Source organism: Chroicocephalus ridibundus, chromosome 7 (genome assembly GCF_963924245.1).
Source record: "Chroicocephalus ridibundus chromosome 7, bChrRid1.1, whole genome shotgun sequence".
Lineage (NCBI taxonomy): Eukaryota > Metazoa > Chordata > Aves > Charadriiformes > Laridae > Chroicocephalus > Chroicocephalus ridibundus.
In genome coordinates, this window is record NC_086290.1 from 52,720,910 (window position 1) to 52,742,453 (window position 21,544).

The 21,544-nt window shown below is 50.3% G+C and overlaps 1 protein-coding gene across 1 annotated transcript in view; it reads left to right on the forward strand.

Moving 5' to 3' along the window:
- Positions 1-219: 219 nt before the first annotated feature.
- The window catches only part of TBX4 (T-box transcription factor 4), a 35,985-nt gene continuing 14,660 nt past the window's right edge, over positions 220-21,544 (forward strand). Inside the window, exons 1-4 of the mRNA XM_063341788.1 lie at positions 220-390; positions 1,361-1,455; positions 13,622-13,741; positions 15,559-15,706. Of these exons, the coding sequence (XP_063197858.1) occupies positions 235-390; positions 1,361-1,455; positions 13,622-13,741; positions 15,559-15,706 (519 nt within the window). The 5' untranslated portion in view covers positions 220-234. The remainder of the gene's footprint in view (positions 391-1,360; positions 1,456-13,621; positions 13,742-15,558; positions 15,707-21,544) is intronic.

A 21,544-nucleotide genomic window follows, 5' to 3' on the forward strand; every position in this document is an offset into this window, starting at 1 on the left:
CCGCGAGGACAGGCGGGCCCGGCCCGGCTCTCCCGGGCACAGCGGCTTTCCCCCGGGGCCCAGGGGTGTCACGTCCCAGCCTCGCCGAGTGCCGCCGCCTGAGGAAGGGCCGCGGGCCGGGAGGGCCTGACCCCTCAGGTGGCCGAGGCCGGGGTTGAGGGGGACGGACACGGGGACTGGACGTGGCCCCCGGTGCTGCGAGCTAACGGTGCTCCTCTCTCCCCCCTCAAGGAAATGCTCCAGGAGAAAAGCCTGTCTGAAACCGAGGAAGGGTTTCCAACAGCCCCTGCGCCCGGCCATGCGGACTCCTCCGCCGGCTCCCCCGTCCTCGGTGTAGCCGGGGGGAGCAACACGCCGCTCAGCAGCCCGCAGCTCCCCGACCCCGAGCAGGTACGGCCCCGCGTCCTGCCCGACGGCTTCGCCCCTCTCCCTCCACGCCAGCCCGGCCCGGAGAGCGGGTGGCGGTGCCGGGCCTCCCGCGGCCGCGCATCCCCCTGGGCCACGATTCGGGGGTGGGGAATTGCGAGGAAATCACATTTTTCTTTCATTTTCTTTATTTTTTTTTTTTTTAATTTATTTTTTTCCCGTGTAAAGCAGGCGGCCCCGCGCCCGCCGTCGGGTGCGGCAGGTCCGTAAGGGCGAGCCCGAGTGCCGCGGCCGTCGGGGCCCGTCGGGTCGCGGAGCCGCGGCCGCTCCTCCCGAGCAGGATCCGGCCCGGCGGTGGGTTTCGTTGGTTTTTTTTTTTTTTTGTTGTTGTTGTTTATTTTGGGTTTTTTGATTTTTTTTTTTTTTTCACCGCTAAATAAAACACCAGTCGGCCCGCGGCCTCTCGGCACGTCGCAGCTTCCCTGCCTTCGCCCCCCGCGCCCGGCCGGCGCCTCCGCGTTGCCCCCGGCATCCCGCGGAGAGGAGCGGTGCCGCGCAAAAACCGCGGCCCTGGACGCGCGCATTGTTCAGCGGATGCGGGTGTCCCCCGCGGATGCTCCTGGCCCCGGTTTTTGGGAGCTCTAGGGCGACAGCGGGGCCCGTCTGCCCCATCGGGGCATGGAAACCCCTGAGAAAAAAAAAAATAAAATTAAAAAAAAAAATCCTTTTGGCCGCAGTCTCCCGCCAGGATGTGAAAGTCTGCAATTAAAACCGGCCTCGGTTTGTTTCTCTTATTTTTGGCAAACGGCAGCGGAATTTTTGGGACTCCATCCTCCTCCCGCACGGGCAGGACCGAGGCCGCGGTGGCTTCATCTGGTGCCTGGGCTGCGACGCAGCCACCGAGCCCCTCTGCCCTTCCCAAGGCCCTTCCCAGCCCTTCTCCTAGGTTTTCTCAGTCATTTCTTGCTGTTCTTATTATCTTTATTTTTTCCAGACAATAGAAAATATCAAAGTCTATCTCCATGAGAAGGAGCTATGGAAGAAATTTCATGAAGCTGGCACGGAAATGATAATAACCAAAGCAGGCAGGTTAGTGAAAATTCCCTGCAAATATGTATTGCTTCTGATCCGTATGAAATGTCCCTGCTTGACAAGACTGGGTTTTGCAGAGCTACTATAATCAATCAGTGGCATTTTAAAAAATTATTATTGTGATTGCAGATTTCAGTAAGATCATTTTTTTTGGTGTAAACTCTGCAAGTGTTTAAGCGTGGCAAGGAGATCGTGGGTGCAAGAAAGAGTTACAGAGTCATTCGCTACATTTAGTCACAATTCTCTTTGGTAATTCTTCATTTTATTATTTGTTTGGTTTGATTTTTTTTTTTTAAGATGTTAGTATGATTGTGGCTCTACTTTTGTTTTTTCTTTTTTTTTTTGCCCCCAAAGCAAACCCCACTCCTCTTTTCTGCACAGTGCACTAAGATCTGTGCTGGGATACTTTGCACCGAAGTTTTAGCAATACAAAGGCTTAGGCTACGCTTTTAATCTCAAAACGGAGAGAGACAGGTACCACTTTTATCCTGTTAGATGTGGGGAAAAAAATCTGCCTTTCCTTGGAAACAAACAATGATTTTTACCAAATTGGAGCTCCCTCAGCGTGCACACCCAGGCCCGGGCCAGAGGGAGCCCAGTGGCTCACAGAAGCTTCACTTTGCTGGGGAACCCATCCCTGCGCCTGCTCAGCGCTCCCTTCCCACCCCGGCTGCTCAGGTGGGAGATGGCAGAATTAACATGAGAAAATTAACCTTCAGAATTAAACCTCAGACCATCACCAGCCTCGGGAGTCAGACAGTTCCCAAGAAAACTAGCCGGAGCTGGCTGTGGACACCGAAATTTCTGTCCTTGGCTTCTGCGGCAGCGGGCTCGCACCGCTGCTGCTGGAAAAGAAAAATTGCCAGGTTTAGGTATTAAAATCCATTTAATTCTAACAGAACTGTGTGGTTCTGCCATGTCCTGCCACTGCTGATTTTGCACCGTGCTAGAGAGCTGTGAGGGAGAACGCTGAAATAATGGGGAGCAAGCAGAAAAAAAATTCCCCCAATATATATGCAGCCTTTTTTCTTCGCTGTGCTCCCTGATGCTTTGTGCAGGGCAGCCGGGGCGGGGGGCGGGGGGCTCGGGTGTGTGTGGGGGGGTGTGTGTATGTGTCTTTTCTCCCCTGTTTGCTGCTCACACTGTGAGACCTAGACCCCAGCCCCCGGTTTCAGATTTGGGGAGTGATGAGCGGTTTCCCTCTCCTTTCCCCCATCCCCGGCAGCGCTGCTCTCCGCAGCAGCTGGCCGGCGCGGGGGAAGCTTCACTCTAATAACCAAGATATTCCCATTAGTCCCCCTGGAGAGGGGGTGTACGTCCCGGGGATCTTCAATTTGTTTGCTATTTGGCCTATTTATGAAGTGATTGTGCAGGTAACTCTGTCCTTATCGAGCTACGTTTTGGTGTATAAAATCTTAGGGCTTGTTCTGTAGCGTCTACTGATGTGAAGAGCCGGATTCATTTTGATAGGTCTGCTACCTAAGTCAGCTAAGACTAGGGGATCAAGACCTCAAATATTTCACCCTTAATTTATAGTATCTGAGTGTGTCTGTGCGGGACGTGTAATATCTTTACCAAATTCTAGACCCTAAGCATCCCAAATGTGCATGTTATCTCTTTGTAAGTCTTAACGTGGATTGTTTAAACAAATCCATATGTATAGGGCTCAGACCCACATTCTTTGTCCGGTGGAGCTGGCAGTGCACACGTAGTCACCTTTCAGGAGCATGGGGATGGGACTGAGGGGCTGGGGGGGATTGACCCCAAGATGTACAAAACTTTGTTTTTGAAGTTATCAAGCCAAACTCTCCGTTTGTGAAAATGAGTGCAGCACCAGGCAAGCTAATAGCATTTTTATTTATTTTTTTAAATAGTTTTTAATTTAAACAAAAAAAAAACAAAAAAAAAGAAGAAATGGACAAAATGCTGATGAAACAGAGTAGCCACTTCATTTCTTTTCTCTGCGTCCAAGTGCAAATGGTGTCAGAACAAAGGGCGACGTTTTTTTATCAGTGTGAGCAGTGAGCCCAAAGGCCCCGCAGCCCCTTCCGCGGGAGCGCAGCCCCCGCCGGCCCGCGGCGATGGATGCTGATGGAGCCCGCACCCGGCTCCCTCCCGCCCTGTCCCGGGCTCTCCAGCAGCACCGAAAACGAAATATACGGAAAATAATTAGCGTGAGGACGGCAGAAATAATCGAGCGACTTAAATCCCGCCGTCGCTGAAGCCCCTCGGTTCCCACCGAGCCTGAGCCACCCGTGTCCGCGCTGGCGGCCCGAGAGCGGGGCTGTGCCCTAATCGTCGCGCAAATGACGGCAGGAAAATTATCACTTCACGCAGATTTTATTTTGGCCCGAGCTATTTAAATAAGGAGTAGCAATAGTAAACCTCCTCTTGACCCAGTGAAAAAGAAAATGATGGTTAATGGAGATTTGTATACACTTGCATTTAGCGTGAGGGGAAAGAAGAGGGAAAACGCCTAATTGCAGGCACTAATTAGGACTCTAATCCCCCTCCCAGCAGGCACAGAGATGCCCCTGAATGCAGTCAGTTGAAATCACTTAAATGTCGGTCTGTCTGACCTCAAGGGGCACAAACGAAAAGAAATTGAAGTCTGATTTTTAAATTTCAAACAACAACAACAACAAAAAAGTGACTTTAACGACAAGTTCACTCAATGGAGAGGAAATGTAAAGCTCAGCGGAAGCGTTAATTCCATGGCAATGGTGTAAAATAGCCTTTTTGTATAAACAAGGCAAATATTGATAACTTAGTGGGGGCGGGGGGAGCGGGAAGAGGGGGAGTCATTTGTTTCATTCTTTGTAGAGCTCCACAGAACGAGCCAACTATAAATTATCGAGAATTTAGGGCTGAGAATTACTTTGGGGGATTATTACTCCCTCTTAGGACTGATCTGTAGGAGACATTAGGAGAACACAGCAAGCTCAGCATTGAAATAGAAATCATGTTGTTGCCAAGAAAACTTGATTTATAAAGTGGAAACATCTTTAAAATGCACTCGCTATCTTTTTAATGTTCGACTGCTTCATTGTGGGAGGGGAAAAAAAGGAGAGATTATTTTATATTAAAAGGATCATCAAAAGATAAAAAGTTTATGTTAGCAAAGTTCCCTGAACTTTGCATAAAACCGCTCGCCTCCTTCAGACATAAAACCCTGCCCATCGCAGCGCCCAGAGGATGGGACGCCGGGCTCCATAAATCAGAACCTTTGCTTGTTCCTCCGATTTGAGGTTTGCTCTAATTAGGAATTTCTACTCCAGAGGCTTTTCCGTTGCTGGGTTTTAAAGCCTGACTTACGCGTAGTGCAAAAATTGCCCGATCTCTGCCGTCGCCGGGAGCTGCCGGTACCAAACCGGCGGGGAACGGGATGAAAACGCCGGTGGCGTTTTGCAGAGGAGTTTTTTGGGAAGGCAGCTCGGCGGCTGCCGCCGTTTGCAGATGAAGCCCCGTCGGTGGGGTGGGGTGGCTGCCAGCCCGGCTCCGTCCCCCCCGAAGGCAGCCTCCCACCGCCGAGCCCCGGCTGCGGCCGCCCCCGCTCCCCGCTCCCAGCGTTGCCTTCCCGGGGCATGAGCCCAGCACCCCCCCGACCTGTGTATGCCTGTGTTTATAAATAAGGCTATAATTGATCACAAATCCTCCCATTTATTTAAAAAAAACCCAAACAAAATCAAACTAAAACCAACCAAACAGAAACACCCCACCCCCCCTCCCCAGCATTTTCCAGGTGGTGAGGTGGTGTTAAATCAAATTAATAAAATCGCTATCGATGGTAATAAAGGCGACAGGGTGTATTAGAGGGCGGCGATGCAGATGTGCATCTGAATCCTTCCCTTCGCTCTGGGCGTGCGGGTCGGGCTCCTCACACCTTCCCTGCCGGAGTCTGGGCATTCCGTAGTGATGGGGTTGTGTGAGGGGTGGGTAAAGCAGAAAGCAAACGAGGGAATTCATTATAAATCTCGCTTTCCAATTTGCTCTTATGTCCTATTATTTAACTGAACAATTGTATTTTTTTTTTCCCCAAATCTTGCGGCAAACCCTGCTTTGTCTCTCATAATTCTTTGTGAAATCTCATCCCCCAGACCTTATTTCTGCTGGAAGTTAATCTTTGCATACACAGTCTTCCTGGCTCAGGATTTCTTTCTTTCTGTTAGTTTTTATTTCGCTGTAGCTGTTCCTTAGTCTTTTTTCCAAGGTGCCAGTCTTTGCAGTGTTGCAGTTTCTCTCCAGATATTGCCAGGGACAAACAATTTGATGCAGCTTATGGCTAACCAGTAAAAAAATACCAGGTCACAGGATGTCTGATCACATTTTTGTGAATGGTTACTGAAGAGAAAACACTACGTAATTCCTCTATGGAGCACAACCATCCCAGTGATGCGAACAGGAGGCTTGGGATACTGGAATTGGGTTTTGGCTGGAGTGCAGGACGTGCACAGGTACAAAGATAGCTTCAGTCTTTATGGTAGCAGGTTTTAAGAAGCATATGTAGGAAAATATTGCACAGGAAAAAAATCAATAAAGCAGCTTGCATGTGTGGAAAGGACGCAAACCCCCTTTAGATGTTCAAGTTTCATTTTAAAAGTGGCTTATTTCAGTTAAAAAAAATCTGTTCCTAATCAACTTTAGTAAACCAAAATAAAACTAGTTTTTAGGACATCAAGGTCTGAAGAAGTATAAATGCTTTGGCTAAGCTGGTGCAGCTTTCCTCTGTGAATAATCCTTTAAAAGTTAAATTTTCCATGGCTCTGTAGGGCATATGGATGCCCAGTTCTCATTACAATTAAAGGGAAATATTTGTCCAGAATCTTTTGAGGCAGTTACAAGAATCTCTGCTAAAGGTTTTTGATCCAAAAGCAAACCTTAATATCCGAGATCAGCGTTGGAATGTGAGCCATCAATTTAAAACTTGGAAATAAAGTAGATATTTAAGGAATGTTTGATCTGCTTAGTCCTAAATTCGGGGTCCTGGAATTACCCTGTTAGGGCAAATGCCTGCTTTTAGAGAAAGGAGCAGGATCAAACTCCAATGGCTCTTGGCCGCGCTGCCGAAGATGTCAATGGCTCTGGCAAGGAAGACAGAGCTCGTGCTCGCCGAGTAGAATAGGGATAGGATTTTAGTTTTTAATACGCTTCTCCCTTCAGACATCTATCCTTGCTTTGAGTTTGTTAGAGACATGGGATGCTCATGGTCAAGGGTCTTCCCAAAGCTTTCCCCGCTCATCTTCAGGCTGGAGCTGCAGCAGCACCGGCCAGGGTTTCAAGGAAGGGTTTGGTCAAGGCCAAACCTGTTGAGGAAGGTCCCCACCATCGCTCGGGCTCTGCCTTTGCGTTGAAGGCTCCCGGGCACAGGGGCTGTGGATCATCTCCTGCTCTGCACCGACGAGCTGGCGCATGGCCTGCCGCCGATGCCAGGGCTGCCGATGGCTCCTCCGAAAGCCCCTGCGGAGCCCACGCAGCTGGAGGGACTGCGCCATGGAGGGAGGGAGCAAACCTGCCCTGAAATGCTGCAGCGCCGGATCGTTGGCCGTGCTCTCGCACAGCTTCGCTCTGAGGTACCTCTGTGCTGTGCTGCTGGTGCCGCCGGAGGCTGCAGCACCCACCTCTCCTGTCCTCCGGCACGCTGGGACCTTTTCTGCTCAACTGCAGTTACGGCAAAACGAAAGCACCGGAGAAGCATCCCACAGCAAGAAGCCTGCCCGTGTTTCGAGTTACCGTGGGGCAAAGAGAGGAAATGTTCCTAGACCATGAAAGCAGCCATCCAGCTAACCAAATTCTCAAGTATGTGAGAAACAATGTTTTATTTAAAAATGAGATGCGCTAGCCAGAAGAAAAAAATACAACCTCGCCATTCCAAAATATAAAAATCCCTTAACTGTCTGACCTTCTCATCACTAGGTCATGGTCCTGCCACCAGATAAATCTCTCCTATCTGTCCATAGACTGAGAGTTCAATGTTGCTTGTGTTAGTGACAGTGAATTTGGGGCTGAAAAATGAACTACTGATGAGAACTCCTGTTGAACCTGTATTGTTTGTTATTCTGAGGCAAGGATCTGGCATGGGCTAATCCAGCACTTCAAAGTTAACTGCTCTTACTTTGTATACAGAGCGTCATAGCGGAGTGGCGTGGGTGATAAGAGAAATAAGGGACTGAGGGTTAGGATACACTGGGAAAATGGGACCCTGTTGAAAAACTCTTTGATCTCTTTAAAGTATTTTCTGAAAGCAAGAATCTATCAAAAAGGAAATGCCATTTAAAAGGCTAAAAGAAACAGCTGACATCCCCAAATTTGTTTTAATCTGCTCCGGAGAATATTATTTTTAAAGATGCGTTAAGTCAGTGGAAGAAATACTTGTCAAAAGAAGGGAAATTAGGAAAAACACAGAAAGGTCGTCAGAATGGAAACGTGGTTCTTGAAGCCTCTGCACACCATTCTTTTCCCTCCTAACAATGAAGACAAGGAGAAGCATCCTTAAGCAGCCATGGCCAGTTCTCAGGAAGAATTTGGGGCCACATTAGTCATTATTGGGGATGTAGGCATGTCGTCTGCCTCGGTGTTTTGAAACCATCGCTGGAGGCACCTTGGCATGCCCAGCAGCTCCTGAGGAGGTGGTCTTTCAGCCATGATACGGCTTGTTAGCCAAGATGTTGAGTGATTTCTTGTTTTTCTGATCCTTTCACAAGCTGATATGCCATAAGCATCACCTTTCCAGACAGCACCATACAGCAGCTTCTGAAAAATCCAGTTGTTGCTTTACTTGACCACCCCAAAATCAAGGACTGTAAAATCGCTGTCTATCTTTGGAAAGCTTTGTCTTATTGAAACTTCTTGTGAAAATAGGACATCAGCTGCTGAAAGGCTGTGGCACATTTTTACCCCCCTGAAAGGACAGGAGGAAGCGCTCAGCAGTATCTGAAGCGCCATCCACCCCACAGGGAGACGGGGTGAGCACCAGTCCGTCCCCACGTTCCCAGGGGCTTCAGAGAGCACCGACAGCCTTTGGTGAGGACATGAGTTGAGTTGCTCCAACAGGACTCAGGTGTCTTGTTTCCATGCAGTTTTCTCCATGGAAATACCAGTTGAGGTCCCCATGGCTTCCCTGCTTACCATGTGCCGGGCAGATAAACCCCTTCCCAGCTGGTGCATCATCAGGAGCATCAGAACCGATGTTTGCGTCTAAGCAAGGAAGGTCAGACCAGTCCTTGTGAGCAGGAGGGTGGTGAGGCCCAAGGGGTTTGCAGATGCCACCTCGTCACCCAGCAGTACCCTGGTATGAGCCAGTGTCCCTGACACACACAGGTCCCGGCGTGCAGCGTGGTGCGGGGCAGTCGGTGCTCGGACGAGTGTTTTGAGCTCTTTGATCAGCTCTGATGCTCTTGGCTTTTCTGGCTGCATTAGATTGCTGTCTCCTGCCCAAAAAATAAGACTTTATTGGAGCTGGGAACCTTGCAGTCGCCCATCTCTCCAGGACCAACCAGGCCTGCTCCCATGAGGATTAAAACACTAGATGCCCATGAAGTGGCTAAGTCTGGAGAGCCCGAAAAGCTGGGAACTGCTGCCTCAAAAGAAAGCAGAGCTTTCCTCTTATCGCTGTCTTCCAAATCTAACCAACCAATTACACATTAATTAAACTTTGTTTGAACATAATAGAAGCTTTGGCTCCATGTCAGTAACTGCTCCATGGTCAAGGGGATTGAATAGTAATAGAATAAATAAATAAACAAGAGATGCTTATTCTAACAGTTCATTTTAAAACAATTTGTGAATATCATGTAGAGATAAAATGTGCCTAGCATAAACTTAGCTAAGCAATGACTACTTCATTATCAGAACAAATAATTCACTCGCACATCATCTTTGAAGCTTGGGAGGGCTACAGAATTGTGCTGCTTGTTTATTTTCCTGGCTTTTACTGGTTTTGCTACATTTCATCTGCACAGAGCTGCAGGGAGGGGTTTAGCCAGGACTGTGGCAGTGCGGTGCCAAGCCCCGGCGACGCCGGACCCGCTCCCAGCGCCGGCGGTCCCCAGAGCCCCCCTGCCCTCCCCAGGGCATCACCCCACACCTTGGCCCCTGGCGACTGGGTGCCAGACTGTGGTATTTTAATGCCGTATCAGATGTCCCGCTCTCCGAAGCGAGGCACCGTAGCCTTCCCCCTGTGATCTCTTTCTTTGAGGGCAGTTTTCTTGTGTAAATGTAAAAACTGACTTAATTTTCCTTCTGAAGGGCAGTGCGAGCTGCTGCCATCGCGGAGCAGCACCGTGTGCGGGGAGGGAGGTTGAAACGCCCCTGTTAGTGCCACCAAACCCAGCAGGGAGCTTTGAGGGGTGCAGGAGACCGTCGGGACGGTGCTGGTGGTCCCTTCTGCGCTGGGCTGAGCTGGAGAGAGGGAAAAGTGGGTTTTGAACGTGTCCAAAATTGAGGTCTAGTGACTGTTTTGCAGAAGACCAGGCTGTCGGGGCTGATGCTTGGCTGCTCGTGCTGCGTCCCTCGTGCATCGCTGGCTGTCGCATGGGCTCGTCATGGGCTCATGGCCGGTCCCTGGGCAGGCAGGGGGGCTGTGGGGCTGTCCCATGTCAGCTGGGAGCAGCCATCCCGCCTAATGTGTGCTGGCGGTTTCGGCACACACCTTGCGTGGCTTTCAAAAAACGTAAGATTTTTTTCTTCCTCTAAAGAGGAAGAAATTGATCCGGTCCTGGACTCTCCTACCCCAAGGGATGGTGGCAGCGTTTGCACCTTCAGGGCATTCACCGCTGCCTCGGGACAGTGTGTCCGACAAGGATTTGGGTCTGAACAAAAGACGATGAGGCTGGGAATGGCTGTTCTCAATATCTTGGTTACTGGTGGCTTAAACTTCACCTAATAGTCGGCTCATCCTGTGCTGCGCCCGTGCCCAGCGCTTAACCTCGCTGAGCTTCCCGGCTGGCATGGCCGCAGCCGGGCTGCAGCCGCCTTTGGTGCTGGAGGTGTCACTGAGGGTCGGATGCCACCCGCTCGGACACGCTCCCTAAATTCCCAATTGTTGTAACTGTTTTTTTTGTAAGCTCTCACCCGTTTTGGAGCTACGTGCGGTGGTGGGAAGGAGGGTGGGTAAAACGCGGGTCTGCCTGGGTCTTGCTTCAGACCCCCCACCAGAGCCAGGCTGAGATTTCCCAGAGCTTGGCAAGAGGTTGGCAAGTTTTTATTGTCGCACTGGGTTATTCTTCTGCCATTGCCGGTCCCCGAGCGATAGATGATGAAGCAAGCTATTGTCAGGGAAAGCTGGCCGAAGCAAAGCATCCTCTGCGGAGACGCCCATCCGCCCGAGAGCTCCTGCCTGCGGAGATTTGGCAGCGGGGCCGGTTATGCAAAGCCGCTGCCGAGCGTGGAGCCCGTGGCTGTGAGTAGCTCCATTGACCTGGAGTAAATCTGGGAGAAGGAGGCAGGTTTTTGGCCCCTTCCCAGGGTTGATGGGGAGCTGTATAGACCCACTGTAGGCACGGCCCCGCTCCCGGGCAGGGCTGGTGCAGCCCAGAGCCTCTGCCATGGGTTTCTGCTCCCCTCTTTCAAATGGGACATTTAATAGGGCCCAAGACATGATATTAGGTGCTCTCTCCTGCCTTTTTTTTCTTTTTTTTTTTTTTTTAATTGAAACTCTATGACTGCATTTTCTTGGACCCGGCTCTTCAGTTTGTCATGCCTTCCCACCAGAAACGCACAACCCATGTTTGTGTCGTATTGCAACGAGATATTTACTAAATGAGTCTCTGCCAAGGGGTTGAGAAATATGTTTTCATTAAGAAAATTAAACTGACAAGTCCCTGGACAGCACATTAGTCGCATATTTTTTTTTTAAAGCCAAAATGCAGCAGCTAATAATAATGATGAAATGTCCGTGCACAGCCAAATTACTAAAATCTACCCCATGTTTTCCTGGAAAAGAATGCGGAGAGTTGGCAAACTTGGTTGTAGCTGGGCTTGTCGATTGCTGAGCACAATGCTACCACTGCAAGATACCGAGCGGTTTGCAAGTTAAGCAACACCTTCAATCAGATGCGAGTCCCCATTTGTTATCCTTAAAGAATTTCAGCTGTATATATTATAGTAGTACTTTGGCTCTTTGTATTTATTTTAGAGGGCTATACTAAAGAACATTATAAACTCAGGCATGTCCATGCTATATGAACTCCATATGCTGAAGCTTAATTTTAAATGCCATTAAAAAAGCACTTAACATTTACAATATATCAGTCCGGCTACTTTAGCAGCTTGGATGTACTACAGTAAATGAAATGATTGAGGAAAAAAAAAGAAATTCAGAAGCTAGATGTTATAAAAATCCCCGATGCAGGACATTCGCCCGGTACGACGCAGTAAGTGTCGAATAGTATCCATCTCATTTCTGGTTTTTAATCAATTCCTCCTCTTTTTTTGTTTCATTTTCAAATGTCATTTTAAGGCCTAATTTAAAAAAAAAAATAAAAATCTTGGCATTCAGATTGGATTCCTTATGCAATTTTTTTCAATGTGTGAATTGGGCTGTGTATTCGCAAATTGAAATGTCCTACTGTATTTACCCAGGTGCTTACCTGTAGGAGGACAAGGTTAAGAGGAGTGCAGAGTTTATGAATGAAAATCAAATACGGACATTGGTAAACCACCCCTTTTTAGTCCCGGCTAATTACATGGTAAACATCTGGAATTTATGCAGGGCGGGTAAAAAGAGTCGATTGAAATGATTTCAAACAGGGCCCATTTTGTTGCCTTCTCCCCAAGCAGCGACAAAATGGTGCTGCAGACCTGGGCCAGCTCGGCCGGCCGGGGGGCAACGTGCAGGGAGAGGAGGGATAAAACTGGGGGGCAAAGTGGCCTCGACGTCCGACGGAGAAATAACAGCAGAATTCGGGTAATTAGAATGACGCCAGGATGTAATGTTTCTCATCCTCTGTTCCCTTATGCTGGTGGAAAGGAGAATTTTCTGTTCTGGCTGGTTGCTCGAAGGCCGTGATGAGCCGGTTTGCCCAATTGACTTGTTTTTTTCACTGGATGAGGAGGAGGGTGGGAAGAGGGAGCCAAGAAAACGGTTACTCTGAGGATGTATAAGTGCCTGATCCTGCAAATCCTGGCTCCTGCTGCAGTCTCAGGGGCTCGGGAAGCCCGTGGCAGTGCCCGTTCCCATCAGGGCCATCTCCTTTGGATAGCAAGACCAGCCTGTGATGGTATATACTGGTTTCACGGCCATAGCTTTATAAAAAAATATTCTTTAATATTGCGAAGATTCTTTAGACTTGTAAGATATATGTAAATGTTCTTTAATAATACAGTGGTTTATGTGATGTTGCCCATTTGGTGTTGGTTGCTCCGCATCCGTTAAAGTCAATGGTAAATCAGTGGGACGGGAACATTTTCAGCAGGGAGCTCTGTGGTGCTCCGGGTTCGAACAAGGTTTAACAGCGCGCTGTGAATTTGGGAAATTCAGGAAGGCCAGAGGAGCAGGCATTGTCCACAGGCTTTGTCCCCCAAGGCTTTGCCAGTCCTCGGTTTTTGGTCTGTGGTGGGGAATGCGGGTTCAGCTACTGTGTTGGGAGGGGGTGTGGTGGGACCTGGTGCCGTGGGCATTGGGAACGTGTGGATGAGAACGCTGTGTGTGCTTTGTTTCTGCTGAAGTCGAGTTAGACCTCATGACTTTTCATGCACATTCATAGCAACAAGAAATTTGCATCTTTGAAGCCACACAGAGCCTCCTGGGGGCTCCCTGTCCAAGCCTCCCATAAGGAGGGATGTGTTGAACACCCATCTCTCTCCCTGCACCCACCTTTTCCTGACACTGACCCATAACCCCTCCCTCTATCTATCGTCAGCCATATTTATGCCCCTTTTAGCACTGGCCCCGTGCAGCCCATGCCCTGGAAAGGCTGAGTTTGATTCAGGTGACATATAAACAGCAATAATGTTTTGTAGCTCATTTGTCCTGGCGTGAATTCATCCCATGGTGGATCTCTCATTTGTCCTGGCGTGAATTCATCCCATGGTGGATCTCTCATTTGTCCTAGCGTGAATTCATCCCATGGTGGATCTGCCTTTTGGGGCTCTGCTCCAAGTTTCCAACCCTTCCAGTGCCGCTCCACGTTGCTCACTAACATGTTCACCCTTTGTTTTTCCTAAGGAGGATGTTTCCTAGCTACAAGGTTAAAGTGACCGGAATGAATCCCAAGACCAAGTACATCCTGTTGATCGACATTGTCCCGGCTGACGACCACCGGTATAAATTCTGTGACAATAAATGGTAAGAGAACATTTCTGTTTGCCTTCTTTTCCATAAGAAAGTTGAGATGGGATTGACCGTTTGCTATGCAAACTCAGAAACCAACATAAATACCTTCCCACCGGAGGGATGCCAACATCCCAGAGCTGTCTTTCACGGAGCAGCGATAGATACAAGAGCCAAAGGCTGGAACTTAAAACCAGACAAATATAAAATAAAATATTCTTAACGGGCTGGGTGATTAACTGCTGGAGCAAACTGCTGCTGATGGAGGTGGTGGATTGTCCATCCCCAAAGCGCTCGACATGGGGTGTCTTCCCGGAGGAGATACTTTAGGCCAAGCATAGGTGGTCTGGCTGTGTGCGGGTGTACGAGGGTAAAGCCTCAGCCCGCAGTATGCCAGAAGCTGGGCCAGGTGATTTAATGGTCCATTTTGGCCTTAAAAATCAGGTATCTATGTGAGTCAAGAGAAGTTTTAAATTCCTTTCTTCTGTAGTAATATTTTGCTTTTAGATCCGCTATAAAGTGAAATGTGGGGCGGTTTTACTCAAAGCCCTGGTTCAGCCGTGCTGATCCGGCAGAGGAAGGGAGCCGTGATTCCCTCTATCGCAGTCCGATGCAGATTGAGTTTAGAGTCTTTTTCTTTTAACTTAGTCTTCCCCAGAGTTTCCTTTTCTTCTATTATTCTTCCCTTCCCTGTGCCTTTGATAGTAAAGTTGCTTACCCAAGAGACAGAAGTGATTTTTGCTTTCTGATGAAGGAAGCGTGTTGTTTTCCCGTTTGATTTTCACCCCGAACGCGCCCGGCAGCCTCCCTCGCCGCGACTGTTCGCTTTGCGTTTCCCAAACCCTTCCACCCACTGCTGCCTGCTGAAAAGACGAGCAATGGAAAACTTCGTAGTCATCTCAATGGGAACGAGCCTGGTGACATCCCATAAAACTGTAATAATTTACTTGCACATTAGGGCTGCTCTAGTTTTTAAAAAAATCCCTTTTCCACTTGCTTTTGTCCTGGAGTGCCGCTGGGCAAGAGGAGTGGACTGAGGGCTCCATGGCACGGCGGCCACTTTGTGTTTTAACCATTAAGCCCTAGATGATGGACAGTTGTTAACTCTGTTTAATTTAGCTTTTGCCAGCCCTAGAGCTGTTTCCCCTTTTCATTTTATTGCTGCTGGAAAGTCTCTGTTGGTTTTGGTAATATTGCTTTTATTGGTGCTTTAGAGGAGGAGAACAATGCACAGCAATGGGGGAGTTGCCATCAAGTGGTGTCTCATGGCTGGGTCTTGTGTCCGTGAGAGGTGGTGGTGGTGGTGTGGGGACAAGGGGGGCTGGCAGAAGGGTACGAGGGGCAAACACACAGCTCCGGAGCGGGGAGCAGCCCCTTCCCACTGGAGCTGCCACCCAGGCAGGGGCTGTGTGAACCCTGCATGGCTGCAGAGGGTGCACCCATGCTGGTACTCGCTCCTGCTCCTCAGTACCTTCTCCTGGGGAAGTGTGTGAGACCTTCTCCCCTTGCAGAATGGCCTTTGGAAGGCTTCATCCTCTCCAAAAACCTAGACGAGACTTCCTTCTTGACCAATGCCAATGCCATTGCCCTGTAGAGACACTGCTCCAAGGAAATACCATGCAGGAGCAGGGATGGAGTTACTCTGCCAGCCTGAAACGAGAAGCCCTATGCCCCCATGAGCAGCAGGAGACTCTCCGAGCCCCCGTGCCCCAGTGCATCCCTCCAGGCCTGGCAGGAGGGTTGCTGGGTTGAGTTCAAGGACAAAACGCTCTCGTCGGCCAGGCTGGTGATGGCTGCTGAGGTGATGCAATGTGTAACCGCTGTGTTTGCAGGATGGTGGCCGGGAAGGCAGAGCCGGCCATGCCGGGGCGGCTGTACGTGCACCCCGACTCGCCCGCCACAGGAGCGCACTGGATGCGGCAGCTGGTGTCCTTTCAGAAGCTAAAACTCACCAACAACCACCTGGATCCCTTTGGACACGTAAGAGAGACGTTCTGCAAGGGTTTTGGGTCAGGGGTGGGCCCGCGATGCCGAGTTTGGATCTGGACGGGGAGGCTGGTTGGGATGTCGCAGTGAATTTAATAGCGAGGAGCAACATTTTCTTTGTGCCGGGAGCGCTGCTGGGTGGGGAGTGCCGGATGCTGAGGGAGGTGGGCTGCCATTGCTGCCTGCGTGCTTCCCCTGCTCTTGGGGATGCAGCCTCTGACTTGCTCAGTCCTGTCCTGCCAGATGCCACCGACCTTTTATTTTCTGCCCAGGAACTTTCCAGGCAGCGCTGTGGGATTTTCAGCCTGGCTGTTGCCGCGCGCCGTACATACAGCTCGCAGAAACAGGTTGCATAAACTCCTTATTTTCCAAGCTGGCTTTGGCAGCCCTGTAAAAGATGAAGTATTTTATTTGGAAAATCTTAATTCATGTGTCTTGCGAATGCAGAAGCGGGAGGTACACAGTTATCTGCCACAGTGCGTTCAATAACTCAGAACAAGGGCCCTTCCAGCCTGCCAGGCCAACGAGTGCTGAGATAATGCGTATAAAAATACGGACCTGCCTGGTTTGCACCGTCCGAGATGAAAGTCACATCAAATAAACAAACCTTGCTGGCTGGAGGAAGGGAAGATAGAGTTTAAAATCCTTTTAGGTTTAATTCCATCAGCTCCTGCCGGTACCACAGGTAAGGGAATCTCCTTCCTATCATCAAAGGTGGTTTTCAACCTGCCGGTGTTTTAAGCAGCTGCAGTTTGGGGGGGTGAGGGGGGAGCTGTGAAAAGGTCCTGAAGAAGGGTGCAGAGGGAGAAGGTGTTGCTCAAAATGATCATGCATCAAGCCTCTAAAGAGCAGGTTTCCATGTGGAGTCAATTGTCCCGATGCCACCCAAAAGCCATGCAGAAAGTGCGATTCCAGCACTTCCCCGTGCGAAACCAGACGGAGTTTAGGGGGCTGACTCTAGAGGCAGAGTGACCCTCCCAGCATAAAACACTGTTGAAAAACCCAGATTTTTTGCAGCGTTCGTAACTTTCTGCAAACTCCAGACTTTAAAAAGCCAGGGCCCTGATGCCGCGCGTCGGTGCCGCGGCGGAGCCGGGCTCGGTGATAACCCGGCCCCGCGCGAAGCCGGCAGCAGCGCCGGGAACTGACCCTCTTCCCCAGCCCGCTGACCCCGCGGAAACATGTGTGAACTTCAAAGGCTAATCAGGACCGTTTAACGCCGGCGTTATTAATCACAGGCGATCTCGCCCCTTCACTCTTGTTGAAGGTGGAAAGCACCACGGAAATGAAATGAAAACAACTGCGTTAAGGGTCGCACAGTAAAAATTACATAGAGCCCATAAATGCCGACATTTCAGTGTCAGCAGCCGCACCGACCTGCTCGCTTTGCACGTGGCGTTTTTTTACTCCTGTGTTTTTCTCTTGGTTAACTGTGTAGCTTAATATATGACTGTTTACGTTGTAAAATGTAAACTATAAAACATACAGGATGTTCAATGTGGCCATAAAACAAACAGGATGTGCAGTGTTGGTTTTGCAACTTTAAAAGTTTGCTTTTCCTGACTTTGTCATTTTTTAACTGCGATTTTAACACTGCATTTTAACTGGGAAGATTTTTGCCCCCCCCCCTCCTGTTAATAAACAGCCTGTTTGTCCTCCCACGGAGCTTCCCTAGTGACACAGAGGGGACTCCAGTTTGCATTTTGGGGCGATACCCGCAGCACGATGCTGTGGCCACGCTCCAAATGAGCCCTGCGCAGTGCCCCCGTGGCACGCGAGCTGCCCTGCCTCGCACACCGCCCAGACATTTTCCCAGGGAAAATGCCCGGAATTACCTGTTTTAAGTGCCCAGGTCGCTCTGAGGTCCAGGCACTGACAACCTGCCCGGATAAATGGGATTTAGCCCCTTCTCAGGGGGGGCCTCGTTAGGCTTCTAAATTAATCATCTGCTTTGAAGAAGCAGTACTCCACTTTTTGCTGTGCCGGCGGAGGAGACCTGGACTCTGTACCAGGCGAACGTGAGTTTTCCTTTGGGCTCATCCTGAAAGCGGTTCTGCTGCTGTTGCAGGGGTGGCCATGTCCTCAGGACACGCGGTGTCTGCCTGGCATGGCGCAGTCCTCCCGGCCCTGCCGGCAAAGGCATTACATTATGAATAATAACAGCGTCTCATTTCTAGGAATTTGTTCCCAGCGATTGCAAACGCTCTCTTAAAGTGCCCTAAGAAAAACAAGTCAGAAAACCCACAGGGTTTGTTTGCCTTCTCGTGCTCCAGCGAAGCCTGCCTGCCATTTCCTTTTGTCTTTGATTTTCTCCAAACCTCAAAACCGCGTGGAGCGATGATTTCTGCAGGCTGCCACTGGGGCTTTTTTTGGTGTGCAAGCAGCTGCCCAGCCAGAGCCGCGCCGGCTCGTCCTCCCTGGCACCATCGGCCACCGCGGGTGCCCGCAGGTGTCACGGCACCGGGCTCCTTACCCGGCTCCCACCATCCCGGGCTCCGGCTCCTCTGGCATCCCCAAATCCCGCAGATCCCAGCCTGCCCGCAGCATTTTGCTGCATGGGAGCGATCCCCTCCAGCCCCTGCCATGCTCCGATGCTTTGGGCTCGGATCAAAACCGCACACCAAGAAATATCTTTGCGCTAAATACTCCTTTTCTGGATTAACCATTTCTTTGGTGCAGATGCTTATTTAGGGGAAAAAAAGAATGGGGCTCTTCCAGCTCCCCTGCATGTTCACCTACTGGTTAACGTTGAGTGTGGGAAGCCGATGGTCGGGTTGGGATGTGCGTGGTGTCACAGGGTCTCGCAAGAAGGACGTGGTGGATTTTATGGGCTCGCGCTCGCAGATGCAGCTGGAGCACGGCAGGCTGCCGGGCTCCATCCCCGTCCCCAGCCGCCCCGCGTGGCGCAGGGGGACACCGGTTTGAAGGGCAGACACACCACGGCGTGGGGCACAGCTCCTCTGAGCACCTGGGATCTCACCTGGAAAACAAGCAGGCAGAAATTTCACATTATTGCAACCAATTCGTTGATAAATGAACCCGTGCCCTGACTCCCTGCGCTGCAACAGCTGCTTAACGTCAGGGACAAGCAGCCCCACAGAGTTCATAAAGAGAAGTGTAGGTACATTTGAGGCTTAAAATAAGTAAGTTAAACAGCTTAATTAATAAGCCACGGAGCTGAAGCCCTTGCTGCAATCCACGGAATTAGGCTGAAGATTATTTACTGCGCTGGCAGGAGGGGATGCCTCGCAGGCGGCGCTGGAAAGCTTCGCTTTCTGACACCGAGCCCATAAAACCCAGCCACCAACTGTCCCTCCTCAGTCCCAAAAACCACGCTCCCGCTTCTTCCACCGGCCGGTTATCTGCTGCAGTAAACGAGTAGTTACAGTCAGAGCCATGGGAGGCATTTTTCAATAAGAAAACCCATGCGGATTTTAAATCAGCAGAAACTAAGCGCAGAGCTTTGTAATCTGCCTGCAAACCCCTCTGGTTGAGCAGGTTTTGCGGCAGGTAAGGCCGTGCCCAGCTCACGCACCACGGCCTGAAAGTGTGGACTGTATATTTTCCTCTTGGGGGATTTTTCGACCATGAAAGGCTTCTTTCACACCGGGCTTAACAACTGAGAAATGCTCATGTTGAGAATGGATTAAGAAATCAGCAGCTGCCCTAATGTTTAGCTACGGCGCGGTCTATCTGATCCTAAAGAAAGCATTGTAAGCCGCCTACGCTTAGAGTAAAATCTTAATTTATGTATTTTCAAATCTTTACATGCAGAGATAATCAGCCTGATGGAGTCTCTGATTTACACAGGGCTGGTGAGTGACAGGGTTAGTGATTCTGGCAGAGCCGATGTGTCGCTCTCTAATGCCACGTGAATAACAGGCGGTTGCGTATGGTCTGTCTGCGGAGACAAAGATACTCTCTTCGGCGCCATCACTCTGCGCAGGGGTGGCATATTCCATACCCATTCCCAGCGTATTCTGCCTGGGAAGCACCTTGCTGTGTTTTCCAGGTGAAAACTGGGAATGACTCCTCCGTCATGAAGCAGGTTATATCACTGCAAGTGCTAACAGATCGGTTGGCTAACAGCAGCCGCAGATGATGCACAAAAATAACCTCTCCGTTGGAAAGGATAACACAACACTCGTATTTCTTTCAGAAGGTTAGTTCAGGGCACAGGGGGAAATATTGAGCGAGCCCTGATGAGTATCTCTGCCGTGATAAATGCTCATGAATGGAATTCCACTTTCTGCAGAGGTTGAAAGTATGTAAACAGCGGGGCGGAGGGCGCCCGTGAGACGGTCCTTATGGCCGCTGCGGGCAGCTCCCAGCCCCAGCAGGTGAAGGATGCTCAGGGCGGGTGTGAAGCCGCCGAAGGGGCACGGGCCGGGGGTTTGCTGAGGGGCTTCGGCTCGGCCCCGCCGTGAGGTTGTTCTCCTGTGCAAGTCATTTCAGTTAATCAGCATTTTGTTGCTGTTGTTGTTGTTGTTGTTGTTGTGCTGTTTAGGCTTTTCTCCATCTCCTGCCTCAAGGTGGTGCTTAAGCTGCTGAGACTGGCAGCTCTCTGAAGCAAAAAAATCGTCTCTTTTCTTTCCTACTTGCGGTGCTGAGCAGTACAGCATGCGTCCCCGGGACACAGTGGTGGCAGAGAGAGCTGTCACCCCCCCCCATCACACACAGCCCCCAGCCCTGGCTCCCCTGGGCAGCGGGCAGAGCCAGGTCCCTGCTCCCATGGGATTGTGGGGGCACAGGGACCGTCCCCCGTGTCCGACAGCAATCCCGGCACAGCCAGCCCTCCTGCCAATGTCCATAACAATGGACATAAAAGTACATAATAATGTACATAAAGGTACTTAACGTACCTCGAGGGGTGGTGAGGATGAGGAGCACGGGCTAGAAACTGCCCAGCTGCTGCAAAGCAGCAGAGGCTGTTAATTAGGGCAGATTTTAGTTTGTTTTTACACTCCGTGCATGATAGACGGGGAGGACACGAGGACTCCTATCAGGCGCCACTGAGAGGACTGGCCATGCCGAGTGCCACCTTTCCGTCCGGCGTCGGGGCGGGCGGCGGGTTGGTGACTCCTCAGCTGGTCGTTCTGATCTGCTGACCTTTCTCCTGAGGACCTTTCGAATGGGGTTTTCAGTATCCAGAGGAGATAACAATGAGCTGGGTGGCAGCTCCCAGGGAAGCCCGTTTCACCAGATGCACCGTATCTGGGAAAAAAAACCCCGTGTCTTACTCTCAGCCCCCGCTTCCCCCGGTTTTAGGCAGGCTGTGAACACGCAGAGCCTCGAAAGGCCAGTGCTCGTAGGCACCGAGTGACGCTGGAAAAGGGCAGAGGAGCAAGGACATCACATCGGGGTTCTGCTGGTGGCCGTGTTAATGACTCCACTGAAATTAAAGCTCTGCCAGAGGAAGCAGCCTTTCTCGTGGGCTCTGCAGCCAGGCCAGCTCAGAAAGGGCGATAGCATCACATCGGTATTTTTGGCAGGCTTCGGCTGGGACCAGATCAATCGGAAATTACTATTTTCTTTTTTTTTTACAAAGATATTCCGGGGGGGGGGGGAAGGCAAGTAATAAGTGAAGATTAGAAGTCGAAATTGTGACAAATAAAAGTAGGTATTTAATTTAATGCCCCCAACACAGTATTGCTAAGCTTGGTTATGTTATATACCCTGTACCTACCTTGCTCCTTGGCTGCTGATGGCGCCTTTTAATTGCCATAATGGACTTTATCTGCTTTTGAAGTGGGAGGTTATTTCAGTTTCTGAGATGTAACCTACCGCCGTCCAAAGCTTACAGGGTATTATAGATGGTGTGTCACTTGTGAT